The sequence below is a fragment of the Lagenorhynchus albirostris genome, chromosome X (assembly GCF_949774975.1).
Source record: "Lagenorhynchus albirostris chromosome X, mLagAlb1.1, whole genome shotgun sequence".
NCBI classification, from domain to species: Eukaryota; Metazoa; Chordata; class Mammalia; order Artiodactyla; family Delphinidae; genus Lagenorhynchus; species Lagenorhynchus albirostris.
The window spans coordinates 116,834,274-116,851,875 of record NC_083116.1 but is presented as its reverse complement, the minus strand read 5'-3'; the positions used below and the strand labels follow the sequence as shown (position 1 = coordinate 116,851,875).

General features: G+C 39.6%; 1 protein-coding gene across 1 annotated transcript in view; it reads left to right on the top strand.

The window, feature by feature from the left end:
• The window catches only part of CDKL5 (cyclin dependent kinase like 5), a 152,741-nt gene extending 141,979 nt beyond the window's left edge, over window positions 1–10,762 (top strand). The window contains exons 16-18 of the mRNA XM_060137629.1: window positions 2,666–2,765; window positions 7,894–8,013; window positions 10,376–10,762. Of these exons, the coding sequence (XP_059993612.1) occupies window positions 2,666–2,765; window positions 7,894–8,013; window positions 10,376–10,762 (607 nt within the window). The remainder of the gene's footprint in view (window positions 1–2,665; window positions 2,766–7,893; window positions 8,014–10,375) is intronic.
• The last annotated feature ends 6,840 nt before the right edge of the window (window positions 10,763–17,602 follow it).

The following is a 17,602-nucleotide window of genomic DNA, read 5'->3' as shown; positions in this document are numbered from 1 at the left end:
CCCTTTCCCCCGGGCTCTAGTTTATCCAGTTCCTCTGAAGAGACCCTGCGGGAGTCTTTGATTCATCCTCTGTGTTTTGGGGACACAAGGAACTGCAAACACCGGTCTTTTTGTCCTGCTGCTTCTTCTCTTTCAGTACCCTTCCCCCACCCCCCCATCCTCTCACTTTCATTTTATTGGACAGACTCTTCTTCCTACCCAAATCCTGCTCCTCCTAGGACTAGTGTCTCAAGCCTTCACTTCCTCTCATGCCAATGTTAACATTCTTATAGTAACGCCCATTCCCATCCTGAGATTGTGGTCATGATGAATGTGTCCCCCTTAAAGATTTCCTGGGTTGGCAGAAAGCACTTTAACTACTGACCCTCAGCAGACCTTTGAGATTTTGTTAGACTTTAATTCTGATTAGCAAAAACTTCTACCCATTAATCTGAGTACTCTGTTGTGCTTCTAGGTTATGTGCAGACCCCATTATGGAAGGGCATAAGCTATATCATAAGCATATAATTCTTTAACTTCTGGAAGTTACAGAACATTAGGAATAGTATTGCTGGTTGGACTAGATGCTCTCTAAGGTTACTTTCAATTCTAAGAGTGGTGCTTTTGTGATTCCAGCAAACTACTTACACTTCTGCTGTGTTCCGTAGAACCCTCACATAACTGAATGCTGTGGCCTGGAATTTAGTTTAGGGCAGTCTGTCTTTAGGCCCCATCCAAGGGTTTCATCTCCTTAATCTCAACAGTACTTGTCATAAGAAACTTTGACCGAATAGGCCCAGTCTGTCATTAGGATGAGAGTGCTTTTTCCAGCACTACAACACTGAGTTTAAAGAATCTTTAACTTTTCACTATTCCATTCTCACTCATTCCATCATGTCTGAAGCTTTTTAGCTTTCAAAATTTTATATGCATCATTCTGAGTCCCAGTGCTAATTATTTTATTGGTTGTGTTGTATTACAAAACTTTAACTTCAGAACTTGGAACTCTCTCAGTGAGGTTTAAAATTGCAGGTCCTAATGAGTTTCAAGAACACTTGAGCCTACGGTACATGTTTTTCCTTCTTTGGTATTCCCATTAACTTTTAGGCCAAACACTTGAGAAGAAATGACCATGGCTCCTTCAAACAGTCATGGTTTTTACTTCTTGTTTTTTGTGTGTTTGTCTCTCTCTCTCTCTAAATTGTTTCCCTTGTGGTCTTTGATCATGAGTTCGTGGCTTTTCAAATGAATTTTGTGTGGTTTGTAAAACCTTTTTATTATATCTGCAGTACATGTTTGTTGTTTGAAATTAAAAAGAAGTAACAACAAATCACCAATAATCCTACTACCCAGAAATGATAACTATTAAGATTTTTAAAAATTTTCTTCCTGCTTTTTAAAAAACGTGTGTATATATACACATATATGCCTTTTTTTAAAAATACAGTTGGGCTCATATTATGTAGAAAGTTTTGAATCCTGATGTTTTCACTTCATATTGTAGTTGGAATATTCCTTCATATTAGTGAAAAATCTGTGAAGATGTGATTTTTAAAAATAGCTTCATGGTGTTTTCTATCATGTGGATCTGTAATGGTTTGTATAGATGTTTTCTGCCTTCACAGAGGTTTAATCAAGTAAAGGATGCTGGTTTGCTCATGTTTTTTTAGATGTTCTGGTAACTTTACTGTTCAGTACTCTAAAACCATAAATATGAATGAATTCTGTCACCGTTAATGTTTCTACTCTTGATTTTGGGGAATAGCTAATAGAAGGAATTCAGTCATTTGAGAAAATGGTTTTCCACAGTCATCTAGATGTTCAAATTCAAAATAGGGCCCGTGGAATGTGCCTTTTTCGAGAATGACACCATTCCAGTTGTTTTTTAAAGACCGTAAATTAATTTAAGTAATATAGGGCCTCTGTTAACATACAAGTAGTCACCTTCTTGGGGCTGAGGTGTCTTGTTTGCTCTCTTTTAATATCTCCTATTTGTATTAAAATACCTGGTGGTGTCAGTGGTATGAAGCTTAATGTCGTTATTTTCAGTTAGAAGCTTTTTTTTCAGAAGAGTGCTTTGTATTAAAGCATTCATCCTGTCTCCATTTTATCATACCTTATCTATTTTTTATTTAGTTTTAATAAATATATATAAGATTTTTATAAAGGGATTTTCCAGTTTCAGGCAATTTTTACTTTTATTTGTAAGGTTTATGTAGCAGTATTGATTTTTTTTTTTTTAAATGTTCAGTACCTTGGCAAGCCACTAATAATGAACTTGTTAAGCTGGTTTTTAAAAGGTAAATAGAAAAACGAAGATACTGAAAATGTTTCTGTTTCTCTCAGAGGGTTACAGAAAAGCCATCCTTCAAAGCGTGTGCTTTTCAGACTCTCTAATTCTGAGGTTTTCAACAGCATGAAAATGGTCCTGCGGCATAGATACAGATCATTTGTAATAATGCTCAAATTGCTCGTTCAAGTGAGCCTTTGCCAAAAGGCTAATCATTAACCATGGTTGATGAGATTCAGTTCCTTCTGTGGTTTTTAGAGGCTCTTTACCTATGTGCTTGATTCTTCATGGCTATTTGAACCTGGTGTCATGCATTTTTAGTCTTCATTATGTTTGTCATATAATGGCAGGAGAATGATTGAAAGATCAATATGATAAAAATGTCTTCCCATTTAGGAAAAGTCCTGAAAACATTAGTCATTCTGAACAACTCAAGGAAAAGGAAAAACAAGGTTTTTTCAGGTCAATGAAAAAGAAAAAGAAGAAATCTCAAACAGTAAGTAGATGGCCAGTTTCTATTTACAGTGGCATCCGTATGAGTCTGCATTAGTCTGTGGGTACTTTACACTTTGTATGTGACAAAGTGAATTATTTTCTTATTGAGACTTAACATGCATATACTGTATATGTTTCTCTCTCAAATTCTATACAACTATCCTCCTCTCACAGAGCCTTTTCTAGGTTCAACAGAATCTCCAGGAATAGAAGAAATCTAATTTGGATGAAAGAGAATGCTTTAACCCTTTCTCAATAAACATCTTATCCATGTGGGTTTATATTCGTGTAAAAACTATGAAGCTGCAGGATTTATTTCTCTCTGAGGGTTAAAGATACATGAAAATTTAGGAAATGGTTTTGGTTTGTGTTTAAATCTTAAAATTCTTAACTAACCATCGTTCATTGTTCTCCGCTGGCTGGTTATCTGATTCCCATGTTGACAAGTGCATTTCTGGGCTGCCTAGTCACAGACAGGTCATAGTATTTGACATTTCAGGGCTTGCTTTAGTAGGACATGTTTATCTTGTGATTGAACTGTGAAATGGAATGAGTCTCATTTCCTGAGAGCCCTCCACCTGAACCAAGGGCTGGGTGCATGGAACTGTGCAGGTCACATCACTGAACGAACCAGGCAAGGATTCTGCTGGTTAGTGACGTGAGAACACGTGGGGAAGCCAGGCCTCCAGGCCAGCAGGAACGTCTTCACCCACACAAGGCGTTCTTCCTCCTTTGCTTTATGACACGTTTGAGACTAGACAAGGTTGAGTCAGCCATTTTAAATTATTTTGTTTCTAGTTTTACTTCATACGTGATTGACTCTCGTTTATTTAAAAAGGAAAAAGGCATAATCAAAATGACCTACCCAGATGGACTTCATTGATTTCATCTCTTAAGATGAATAGATTAGACTCAGTTTTTCTGAGGTCTGTTCCGTTACGAAAAGTCTAGGATTATGACTCAATGGTGAGTAAAGATGAGATAGATGATAGTAAAAAGGAATATAATATTTGAAGTAAGGATTTAATAAAGGCCTTCCTCGATTACCTTTCTAGATTACTCTTTACTTGCTTGTTTGTTAAATTTATGATGTCACTATAATATAAATATGAGCTCATTACAGAAAAATTGAGAAAAAAAATGATCATTTCTAATCTCACCACCCTATCACAACTAGTATTAGGATTTTGGTATATTTCCTCCTAGCTTTTTGGCCTGTGCATATGTTTATGGAAAGAAGGTGGTTTTTTAGTTTGTTTTAAATAATAGTAGTCATTCTAGTATAATTTTGTATTCTGGCTTTTTAATAGTATTTCTGTCACACATACACACAATATGTACGTTACTACACAGATTTTATTATCTTCATTTTAATGGCTGCATAATATTCCTGAAATGTTTATTTAGAAAAAAAGCAAAACCTGCCTATATGGCTAACTGAAACTCACTTAAAGTAGAAGGTCCAGTCAAGATGTCACTTAGTTGCATATTAACTACATATGTTATTTAGACCAGATGAACAAAATAGACCTGATTTGAAGTAGAGAAGTTTAAAATATGTAAAGTGCTATTAAAACTTATATCATCATCTGTGGAACATATTTATCCATCATGAACATTAAACTTAGACTACCTCCTCCTAACCACTGTTATTTTTATTTCGAGTTTGTTTTTGTTCTTAACCTCAGGCCCATAGCCATTGTGGGGTGATTAAGTGGAAGAAAATAGCAAGGACACAGGAATTGAAGGTGTTTTTGTATGTAGATTTAGCTTTTGATATCTGCCTTAGACCCACGTTAAACCTGCGGCTCACCATGGCATGAGTCAAGTATGTACATGTTGACTGACTATTATTCAAGATCTGGTTCAAATTTTAGATGTTTAAATAGTGTAGAGTAGGGTAAATAGGAAATTTACTATTCTCTAACATACTCTCCACTTGAACTTACTTTTTTTAGGGTTTCATACTTTTCTTTTTTGATATGTAAAGCAACTGCAAAATATCTCTGCACAGGTCACAATGACTTAAGCCTTCCAAACCAAAAGTTGTTTATACCCTCTGCATTTTTTTTAATTAAAAGAGGAAAAAAAATGTTTAAAGGACTTTGATATCTAGAGTAAGATTTCCAAAAAGCACTCAGCATAGTACTTCCTGGCAGACCTCAGGCTCCCGGGCTTGACATTGTGTTAACTCTGCCTCCTTCACATGAGCATTGGAACAGAATTAAATTTAACTTTTCTTCACTCTCTAGAACTCAGCAAAAGGAAACTAGGTAAATGAACTTTGAAAGATTTAAAGCATTGTGGCCTTTGCATAAGATTCAACAAAATGGTAATCTGATACCCAGTGCACAGAGAGTAGCCTCTGTGGGTCCTAAATCTAGTTTAACCCCTTTACTTTGCTAACTGCCCAGGCAAGTTGTGACCTGCCCAAAGTTGCACAATCAGTTGGGAGAACGGGAGGTGGGTTCTCCTGAATAGTAGGCCTAGCTCAGTCCCTGCCAGGGGCCCAGCGGTACAGAGCGCCGCCGGCTACTTGTCTTTTTTTTTTTTAATTGAAGTATAATTGATTTACAATATTATATTTGTTTCAGGTGTACAGCATAACGATTCAGTATTTTTGCAGTTTACACTCAAAAGTTATTATAAGATAATGGCTAGAATTCCCTGTGCTATACATTATATCCTTGTTGCTTCTCTATTTTATTTTATTTATTATTTTTTTTATTGGAGTATAGTTGATTTACAATGTTGTGTCACTTTTTGCTGTACAGCAAAGTGAATCAGTTATACATATACGTGTCTGAGGGCTTTCTTGTGGCCTCCTTAGACATGCAAGTTAAACTCTTCCTGGATCCCTGTCTTGGGAGCAGGAAACCTTATGGGCTATTTTACTCGAATGTCTTCATACACACCAATAAAAGATGATCTGAACACCTTCATATACATTCTGGTTCTCTGACAATTGAAATATCCAAAACAGGGAAAAGTCGTGCCAGAAAATCATTCTGTATTGTAAAGATGCCTGCTTTGACTCAAGCAAATCTGGAAGCCTCCTTGGGAAATCTGGCTTCAGTTCCGCATTCAGACAGTTACATAAGCCCTCAGAGCATATGGTGACTTTGCCAACTTGGTAATTTTACCCTAGTTAGTATCTCAACTGGTAATCATGCTTCAGTTTAAGGATTGAACTTTCTGTTTCTTCACTTTTGTGGCGTATTCTGAATTGTGCCAGCTATTTTCCATGGGGTGAATACTTCTCACAGTGTAGAACCAGGCTTCTTCCTCAACGGTAGAATCCTGCAATATTGATATATTCCTCTTCCAAGTGATGTTTTCTGGTTCAAGAGTTGACCACGTTCAGAAAGGTTTGCGGTGTCTTTTTCTTTTTTCCTAATAGACCGGCAGATTACATGGTAGATTATTTAGTTGCTTAAGACCTCTGGCAATTAGGAAAAGATTGAAGCTCATCAGTAGCCCTTTAAACATAATTCTTTGTAGCAGTCCTATTTCTGATAATAAATAAATAAATCCTTAAATGTTTTGTAAGCTTATTGTGAATATATGTGTGTAGGTCTCTAGAGACATTCCTGCTATAGGTATTGAGCCTGTCCAAATGTTCTTTATATACACAGAAGTTTCTACATGTCTTGAATTTACATTATTGGCATCTTCATGTCCAGGTGAGAAATGAAACAGAACCTCTCAAGATGCACACACAGCACAGAGATTCTTTCAGTGACTGTTAATATTTAACAATTTGAGAGCATCCAAGGGCTAGGAGTTTCGATAAGAACACCTTCTTTTTTTTCCTTGGCAATTAGTTTATTTGTATCTTATATTGCAGACAGATTCCACCAACGGGGAGAATCCAAGCATCAAGAAATCCCTCTTTCCTCTTTTTAATTCAAAGAATCATTTAAAGCATAGTTCTTCTTTGAAAAAGCTTCCTGTAGTCACTCCACCCATGGTACCCATTTTTACGTATGGTAGCCCTGAAAACTGCTCCAGTAAACTTGTTTTACTGATGACAACAGCATGTCTTTTATTTTCATGGGGTCATATTCTCTTTGTGCTAGTTAAGTACCTGAGCCAGTTCCATAAATTCACTGAGATACAAATTCTTCGACACTCTGGATTTCCTGAATCAGTTAAGGAGGTTGAAGCATAAAAGGCTATTAAACAAACAAACTAGTGAAAGGCTAGTTTGGGTTGTCTGATTAGCCAGTTGTTGGCAGACAGTATTCATAAAATCCCTTATTTCCTGTAAAGAATTTGATTAACATTTACAATTAACAAATGTCTTTTGGTTTGGCTCACAAAGTTTGTTAACACTTGGTTGGCAGTGTGTCTCTTTGAAACCAAGTGAAATTGACCAAATTGGGTGAGCTTGCAGGCTCCATGAAAAAACAGCTTCTGTTAGTTGGTGATTTGCTCTTTCCTTGCCTGGCTCTAGCTTTTGCTGGTCACTTAGTTGAAGGCCAGGGCTTTTGCACTCTCCTCTGTCCACCAGAATCGGCAAGTGGACCAATTGCATTCGTCTGGAATTTGTGGCACAAATTTCTAGCACTTACATAGTGCATAATGCTAGACCCAGATTTACTGGGTAGTGTCTTGGGAATATGATTCAAACCATACTTTCTCACTTTGCTATCCTTAAAAGCCTGCTAGACTTCTTTGGCACCACCAAACACAGTGTATGGATCATTTTCCCAGCAGGAACAAATTTTTGTTTTATTGAACTGGTTCATAACCTAACTGCAATATGGAATGAGGATACGGCAGCAATTCCTGGTACAGCTCAATTTAACTGCTCTCTCTTACAGCGACTAAAACTAACAGCATGGGAATGCTTTAAGGGTTGAGGTTTAACAAAGCTGCATGACATCTGCCAATTTTTCCTAATGCAGGGAAAATTATTAAGAGGGCAGCAGACTTTAACTAGCATCACTTGCATTGTGAACATTGGGAGAGTTGTGATTTCTTTTTTTATTGAGTCTTCTTTGGAGGGGAGGGGGTTGAGTTTTGGTTTGGTTTGATTTGCTTTCGTTCTCCTCTTGCGTGTGGTTGCATATCCTATTTAGGCTTACTGGTGTGATTATTGAATCCTTGTCCATATTCTGCTCTAGGTGCCCAATTCTGACGGCCCTGATCTTCTGACATTACAGAAAGCCATTCACTCTGCTAGCACCCCAAGCAGCAGACCAAAGGAGTGGCGTCCTGAGAAGATCTCTGATCTACAGACCCAAGTGAGTGGTGCCTGCATCACTCCTAGACTCTCAGACTCTGCAGTGACCGGTCTCTCCTGAAGAGAGGACAGGGTTGAGAAATTTAGCCTCTCAATGTTACAGCAAGGCTGAGAGTCTGCCCAGAATATACCCTCAGAAATAGCCAGATGCATCTTGGTAGTCCGGATGAATGGAGGAAAAAAGCGAGGTTCTATTAGTCTTCACCTGCGGGTAGGGGGAGGACGATTAAGGGGAATGAATAAGATACGGTTCCAGTCCACAAAAACTCTGCAGCCTAGGAGAGAGAGAGAAAATTCACAAATGACCATAATTCGTGGTAAAAGTGAAGCGTACCGTAAAATGTAGGGGAGGGTAAGAGAAGGTAGTGCGAAGATTAAGCGTTCGTTAAAGGTGGTAGCCTACAAACTGCGCCTTGAAAGACAAATATAGTAAGCTTTCTGAAAGACTGTTTAAGCTTCTGAAATCCGTACTAGTTTTGATAGAAAACCGGCAAACATTCGCATTAGGAACTGCATATTAGAAAGTATGTATAGTCACGTTTCTCTGCCATAATGGGGGAATAAGCAGAATCCGAATCCATAAATTTTTCAGGTAACTGAGGTCTTATCTCCTTGAAGCAACCTGTTTTGATGGAAATTTTTAAATATTGTATCTTTTCAGCGTCCCATAATGAGCATAGTAACATAATCTAACTTGTTTTTGATTATATTCAATATTTTATAAATCTCTTAGTCCTCTGTACTGAAATTTCTCACAACCCTCATGAGCTTTTGAGGCTGTAGGGTTACTTGTGCCTATAAATGACCATGGATTTCTGTGATTCGGAGGAGTAGGTTCTATTTTATAGGTTTATTGTTTACTCTCTTTAACTATAAGCTGTTACTTAGAGCTGCTGAGAAGAGCTCCCTAAATTTCAACTGTATTTGCCCAGCCATTTATATTTTCTGCTTCTAACATAATATTGGCTGGAGGGGCGAAGACAGTGTAGAGAACCAGATATCCCAGTTATTGGACGTGTACCCGAACTAAAAGCACAAGGCTGTGAGTGAGAGGGCCTGATGTTCTATTCCTCATTTATTAAAAAAAAAAGAGAGAGAGAGAAAGAGAGAGAGAGAAAGTACAGAGTTTTAGAACCTTCTTTTAGAACCACTTCTTTTGCCGAGAAGCTCTTTTCAGGTAACTTTATATCTCCATCTGAACTATTGTGATTGTTCAATAGTTACATGTGGTCAGGGCTGTAAAAATCACCAGAAATGACCATGGAGGATGCTTCCCCAGGAGCGATTTCTACTCGAGTCAGTGCTCAAGCAGTAGCCCCTGGATTTCAATGCCCTGTGCCTCCGATTCTTTAGTATTTCTTGAGATTATCAACATTTTACTTTGCTGAGCCCTTAAAAGCCTTGAGGCCCTTGAGGATTGGCAGCCGGAGGTGCCTCAGGCTGGGGCTTCGGCCCACGTGCCGGGGTCCGCGGTGAGGGCCTTGAATGTCAGGGTGCTTTCCCATGCCTCTTCTGACGGTGACCCCATCAAGCCTGATAAAGAGGAAAGGGGTGTGAGTCAACTTTGGCCAGTGAGGAGCCTGTGGGGCAGATGGCTTCTGGGACCCTCCCTCCTGTTTTGAAGTCCCCCCCACAGTGCAGCACCCCATGAGGCGAAGGCTCCCTATGAGTGAATTGTGTTTTAGAGTCTCTAGGGCTTTTGCTTATTTCTGTGTGCTTTGCATTTTTAGTGCCCAAACTTTACCTCCCCCTCAAAACAGTAAAACACCAAAAAAATGATAAAGTGCAGAAAGGGAACACTGGGATTTTGCAATGCCAAGGGAAAGGGAAAATCAGGGAGATAAGAACAGAAGGGGGTACACAATTTTTAGCCGAGTATGTTGCTACCTATTGAAACATTACATTTTTTCAGTTACTTTTGCCGCTAGACATGGTGGAGTGGCTGAATTTTAGCAGGTGAAATCTAAGTGGCAGCTTTATGCAGAGTTGTTGGGAAGGAAGTCTTCTCGAAAGGGAGAAGCACATCCCTTCTTTTGCTTCTTTCTGATGGTTGGCGCATGAGACCTCCCCCCTCCCCCCCATAAAGATGGGATGCAGCCAGATAGAAGGTGCCTAAGCCTTTGATCAGTCACCATACCAGCTCTAGATTTCTTCTACGTTTCTAGGCTTTTTCATTAAAGAAAAATAACTCCAATCTTGCCTGAAAAAGAACAAACGAACAGATAAGGCTGGACTGGCCCGTCCTCCCCCACACCCGCCCTCCCTGGCTCCACACGGTCATCTCAGGTCTGTGCTCCGTTTCCTCCCAGCTTTCAAGTCTACTCTAAATTAAATCCTACATGCACCCTCATCTTTTCTTTCAGAGCCAGCCATTAAAATCACTGCGCAAGCTGTTACATCTCTCTTCAGCCTCAAATCACCCGGCTTCCTCAGACCCCCGCTTCCAGCCCTTAACAACTCAACAAGCCAAAAATTCCTTCTCAGAAATTCGGATTCACCCACTGAGCCAGGCCTCTGGTGGGAGCAGTAACATCCGGCAGGAGCCAACACCAAAGGGCAGGCCGGCCCTCCAGCTGCCAGGTCAGATGGACCCTGGTTGGCACGTGTCGTCTGTGACCCGGAGTGCCACAGAGGGGCCTTCCTACTCTGAACAGCTGGGTGCCAAGAGTGGGCCAAACGGGCACCCTTATAACAGAACAAATAGGTCCCGAATGCCAAATCTGAATGATTTAAAAGAGACAGCCTTGTAATGTGTGCTGGAGTGGGGGTGGGGGGGAAAGGGACAATCCGGTTAGGAGGGGAGGGGCGGGGTGGGGTGGGTGGAGAATGGGCGGGGCCGGGGTGGTAAGCCAGTATTTTCAGCTTTATCAAGGTGTGTGCAATATTGTATGTGTGGAGCCAGCTGGCTCCTCACGGCCACAAATGCTAGTCAGGGATCTTAGAGCCACAGGAGTTCCTTAGGGATCACCAGTCCCCACGAGTCTTGTGTGAGAGTGGATAGTGTGCAGCTGAGGAAGAAGACACTTTTGCCAGGTTCTCCCCCTTAGGTTCCAGCTCTAGTGCAATCGCCGTTGAACTTGGGAAAGCCAGGATGTGTTTTGGCACTGCAAGGGATAGAAAAATATGTGTTGACCGATGTCCTTACCACAGATTTTTTTCCGCCTAGACTAAATGTGGGGTTTATTGTAATCCAAGAGTATCCCTTTGAAGGGTTAGCAGATGAACTAACTGTATGTCTTAAATTGTTTTCTAAACTTCCATATTTGATAGGGTTTGTAACATTTATTTATAATTAATTAATATTGTACTGTTATAATCATACCTTTTCTGTTAAACGTAAAGTTATTTTGAGCTGTTTGGAACATTGTGAAGCAGTGGGACAGCTACAGTAGTTTCTATAAAAACTAAACAGTAACGTTTATATATTGCATCAGGAGTATTTTATTCTATATATAAATATATATATGGTAAATGTCTGTTTTATAAATATAATCATTTAAAGAAAGTATCGTTATGACACTATCTGCCATATTTTTATACATTTGTGATATGAAGTGAGTATTATACTTCTAATCAAGGGAGTTGAATTGTGGCTGCTCGTGACTGTAACCGTAGGAACCTTGCTAAACTTTCAGGCGACAGCGGCAGCTTGTAGACACGATCCTTGGTAGCAGACGAGATGCAGCATCTCCTTCTGAACCCACAGGGAAAGAAAGTTGGCTAGGCCAGTGAGAACTCCAGCAGGCCTGTTCCGTCCTCACACAGTTGGCTCCTCTTCGTGTCCAGGGACGTTCCTTGCACCTGAGGGGAGAACAGATCCAGGGTTACTCATGGGGTCCTTGTAGAGAGAATGTGCTCTTCTACTTAGCATTAGCGTAGGGCATAGACCAAAGATTTGCCAGTGAACATTCCTAGTTGCGAGGTTGTAAAAGGTATCTGCAGATCTTGCAAACCAGCTCTATGCTCCTGAATCCTGTGCACTGTACTGGAGACTCTTGGCTGGTAGCGTGTGAGATACATGTGTGGCATTTCTATTTCTAAATGCTTCTTTTGTTATCGCTCTTTCCAATATATTTAAAAGGCTCCTGAGGCAATTCCAGATGTAGAGAAAATTGCTGTACTCATCTTCCTGAGACGGTCCATTTGTAACAAGTTTATCATGCACATCAATAAACACACATACGCACACACACATGGCCAGAACAGGACTTACCTTTCCCTCATTTGATCTCCTTCAACTCCCAGGTTATTCCCAAGTATCATCAAGGCCTTTGGCCAACAAGAGTCATAGCCCCGCGTTTCTGGGCCATCCTTGACAGAAATCACCTCAGTACCATCATCCGTCAAGAGTATTAGATTTTCGGAAGTAGTCTCTTAGCAATAATATTTTTAAAGGTCCCCTCCCACCCCTCAAAGAGGTAGCTTCTCAGTATTTATTACTTGTCCCAGGACTGTGAGAGTATCAGCCCCTGAATCAAGTTGGCTATAATTGAAATCTGCTGAGTTACTGTTCCCCTCCCCCAACATTTTAAGAATCATAGCTCTGATGATTATGAAGATTATAAAGAAAAAGGTCTTAGTTTCTTTGAAGCTTAAATTGTGTGCATATTGCATTTTTATATAACTACTATAATGATGTGTATTGATTATATATAGAGGTCATTTTAAGGTGCTTTTAATTTAATTTTAATAAGTGTAATAGGCACTAAAATAAAACTCAACTAGGTACTATCATTGAAACAATTTGATTCAAACCAATAGTTTGCATGCTCTTCGGTTCTTTTTATATCTTACTGCTTTCACCAGTTCAGTGCTGTCTGAGTAGCTCTGAATTCTGGCTTTTTCCAGGCAGCTGCCCAGTTATATAGTGATGTGGACCCTTAGCAGTTTTTGCCTGGACACTAATGACTCTAAAAGGGTGTGTAACTCTTCTTTTTTAAACTCAACCTGTACCTTGTATTCCCCCTTGCAAACCAGAAACTCCATTTTTTTCCTCTGGAAAGACTTCTCACTGTGCTGTGCGCTTAGGAACTGCGCAGTCACATTGCCATGCTGTGGCATTTGAGGCTCGTTGTCACCTAGGGGCTGGTTTCCCATGTTTTCATCCTTGCTAACATTGGGATCTTAGATATTTGCAGAACATTTATATTCGTGATGGTTCTTCAAAGAAGGGCTAGAATAATTGCCTTCTACCTAGAGCAAAGTAAACCTAACTGATGAAGAGTCAATACATACTTTTCGTACATTCCCAGATTTGAGCCAGAAAATATCTGCAATGTTTTCAACTAGTGTTTTTGACGTAGCTCTTTTATCCTCTTCTCAGCTTTTGTCCATTCTGACTTTCATTGACCTCAGTAAGCTGTAAATGATCTACAATTCGCATTTCTAGCATGCATATTTCTCTTCCTGGTCACATGGTAAAGTTTTCTCTCAAATCTAATGGGCCCTCTTTTAGCTCTGAACTTATTTTCCTCTGGTTGATGAATTATTGGCCTCACAAAGATTGCCATCTGTGATAAGATTAAGGACTTGACTTAAGGTCACAAAAGTCTGCATTTTCTTTAGGAAGGGAAGTTTATGACATCCATGTTCTATCATCTGCCCTAACTTCCTAAAGGATAAAAAGGTTGAATGAAGGCTTATGAATTGCTTTGTTTATGGAAGTATCGCTGATCTTGTGAAAAGAAACTCTGCTTTACTGTTTTTCTACTTTTGCTTTACCGCCGTCCTCATTATTCTTCTCAGAAGTTCTGAATGAACTTTTACTAAACCTTGTTTGGTTTCAGTCAGAGGTTTAGCCTCTCTAGAGCCCAAGACAAAAAGTGCTCCATGCTGAGGGGCTCAAGTGAGTTATCTACAGCAGGATTCTCGACCAGGGCCAATTTTGCCTCCTGGGGACATTTGGCAATGGCAGGAGACATGTTTGGTTGTCACAACTTGGGGTGGTGGTGTGCTACTGGGATCTAGTAGGTAGAGGCCAGGGTTGCTGCTAAACATCTTGCATGCCCAGGACCGCCCCCACCAGACAAAGAATCATTCAGCCCCAAATGTCAGTAGTGCCGAGGCTGAGAAACCCTGCTCTACCATATTCCAAGCCCACCTGTCTGCAGAGCTTGGCCCCGCGCTAGTTCTCTGCAGGCTTCAAAACTGCAGGTACGAATTCTTTAGCGTTGCATTCTCTTAAAGAGTCTCCTACCACCTTTCTTGAATCCCTGGAATCCTACTGTCTGTTTTCATTATCTTGGACCTGCTAAAAGGTGCATCCTTTGGGAGGAGACCAGAGTCACTTTATAGGTGTTTGAGAACTTAAATTCTAGGTCAGCATCCTTAGAAAATCTTTCATAGCGCCATGAAGCTTATATTTAGAAGCAAGCAGCAGCCTGGCAGATTGGCATGATTTTTACCAACTGCTCAAAGGCATCCGTGGCTTTTAGCTGTCTCTCCCAAAAGAAAATGTGTTTGTTTTTAATTTAAGTCATTTAATAACTCTTTACAAATATTGGCGTATGACCGATTAGAAGCAAAAAACTCTTAATTGGTGGTCATGATGTGGCTGTTATAGGAGTATTTGTGCCGTGTGCTTTGGTTAAATCTGTTTTAAAATGTACTTTAAGATTCACCATTTGCAGTTGTACTTTAATTCTAAGCTCAGAGCCATGCTGGGTAGTTTCCAGTCGCATCATGTATTATAAAGTATGTTGTGGTTGTAGAGTTAGACAGTTTAGCATACTTCTAACCTGAAAATTAGTGGGCTTTGCTACGAAATGCTACCCCATTTTTCCTTCCCAGCACCTCTTAGTTAACATCATAGTACCCTCACTCCTTAAACTAGTTTTTAGAGTAAATAAGGAAAAAAGCCATTTATTTTCTTCTAGCTAAGTATTGAGAATGACTCATAAGTGTACAACTGTTTTTTAAGGCCAAGAGGATTACTTTTCAAGTATGTAGAAGGCTCTGTCCATTTCTGTTCACCTAGGTCCTGGTGGGGACTCAACCTTTAGCAAGGGCAATGGCTCATTGCGACTTATTCCTAGAGCTTAGCTGGGACTCAGAAATCTGCATAATCTCTCCTGGTCAGAACATATTTTCTGGAGAGCAGTGCTTTTATATCTAGAAGTTTGTTAGCTCCTGCATTATAGTCAGATATTGAGCTCCATGTGAGCACTAAGATCCACAGACTCATACTTTTGTGAACTGGGAATGTGGTATGATACACTGAACCAAGTCAGAAAATATTGAAATATTTCCTTGCCTCCTTCAATTCATCACTAATAAAGTGTGTAGGCAGAGAAAACTTATTTGCAGTGTAAAAAAAATGGTTTCTTTAAAAGGGGCTGCAGAAACAACAGTACAAATGTCATAAGTGTCCTGTTGCTAATCCGCAGGGCCAGGATCTCACAAGAAGGCTCTCTTAGAGACTTAAAGGGCCAACTTGCAAAATAAAAACTTGTAAGTGGCTCTGATTTCTTCCTTCTGCATCTTGACCAGCTGAGATATAGAATATAATAACTTGAGGTCTGATTCAGCTGGGTAAAAATTTCTGTACTAGAAACCATGAGTAAATGCAAGAAAGTGAATCTGTGACAGGATGAGTCCCTTGTCTTTCTGTATACACACAATGGTAGAAGTACAGTGGCTAGGAAACTATGGGCCTGCTGCCCTATTCTATTCTATTTCTTCTTTTTTAATCGAATGTACTATAAAATGTCATAGACTTTTGTGCCAAGTCAGTTACTATGTGAATATTCATTTCCCATAGTGCTTTGTTAATACATCAGTGTTAGGCCTGGTCCTGACTCCACCTTTCTCCACTCCAGGCACTGACCCACCTTTCTGTGTATTTCTATAGGCTATTAAATATGATCACAACCTGCCTTGTACTTCCATTCATTAACTGTTTACTCCCAAGTTTGAGGGAAGTTTGTCTTTTGTTTTGCCAGAAAAAAATTTGTAATAGTCTACACGTTGGATTTCTAGGGCCAGAGAACTGTGGCAGTGAAACTGGTATCTCTTCTAAGGCCCTTCATTACCCAAAAGGTTAAGCTCTCTGAACCCCATTTGATCCTTGGGTTGTATTTTGATCTTCCTTTGGAATCTTAAAAATCGGTCTCCATGTTGTATGCAGATTAGAAGTTGCCTTGTTCACTACTCTTCCAGCGCATAGTATCAGGGAGAAAGAGGCCTTATCTGTTCCTCCATCCCCTCCGTTTTGACAGACTGCAAAGAATTCCTCAGGACTTCCCTTGGTTTGGGATTTTTCTTTCCCAAAAGCCTGATCTGATTCATTTCAGGCATAGACAAGCTTGTCCTAGTGCTCTGCTTCAGGGCTAATCAGACAAAACCCAGGAATAGAAAAGGTAGATGCCTTGACTTTTGTCCCTGTTGGGGGATTAAAGTGTTTATCGCCAGAGTTGTCAAAAGCTCCAGTTACAACGCATTCAGTTTCAAGGGAAAAAAAATGATGCTTTTCCTTCTGGAGAACTTTTAAGTTCTCCACAGCAGCTTAGATTTTCCAAAATGGAAAGTAAAGCTTGTATAAAATCTGTTTTCACTAGAGATATACAGTCGATTATAGTCACCTCAGTCCATTTCCCTCTCCTTGTTTCCTCCTTGGTCACTGATTGAGTCAGGCTGGAGGGGTAATGCTGTGATTGTAAGAAGTAAATTCTCACGTGAACGTGGACTGATTAACAGAAACAAACCAAACAAAATAGTTGCCCCTAATTCCTATCTCCAAGAATTGCTTTGTGCCATTTTGAATTCAGGTAGTTATTCTGTATATATTTAGAAGACTATTCTGAGCTTCTTCAATCTCTAGGAAGTTTGAAGGGGGTATCTGGGAAGACACAGAGCAGGGAGACTTTGAGAACCCTGCTTGTGCCTGAAAACAAAAATAGGGATAAGCCAGAATGATGTAACATCTAAGTTTGTGGTAGATGAAGAATCAGTTGAAATTCTTAATTGCACAGACTTTATAATCCATAATATAAAGTGTAATTCCATACTTTGTACTGTGGCAAGGGTGTGACGTGGTGTTAACCTTTTTAATTTTTGAATCCAAGCTGAATTTAAAGTGTTGAATATTTAAATTCCTCACAAGCTAATTATGAACCATTTGTAAGGTGTTTATATAACTCTTTGTATCATGTATTGGTACATCTTATCAAGTTTTTTCTGGCATGTATTCCATTCTAAACTTCTGTAAAATTTCTATTGTTGCTGTAAATATTATACAAATATCTATTCCGTGGTAACCTTAATTATCAGCATGAAATGGTTAATTTTTACTGAGCACAATGTATTTTTGAATGGATCTTCCCAAATGTCTTTAATAAAATGCAGATTTTGCACTGACTGATGTGATTGCCAGGCCTTCCCCATCTTGAGCACTGTGGTCCCTCTTGTTTGAACAACAAGCAGCTCCGTGGTAGTTCCTTCTTTGTAAAGAACTCGTTTGAATTCACATGAGGGATAATGGGCCTTTGAATTTGGAATCAGTTTAAGGGACAGAAATTATTGTAAGGCAGGGCAAATTCTGTTATTTACCGATGTTGATAATTTTTTTTTTTGTATTTATAAAGCTTTTTTCC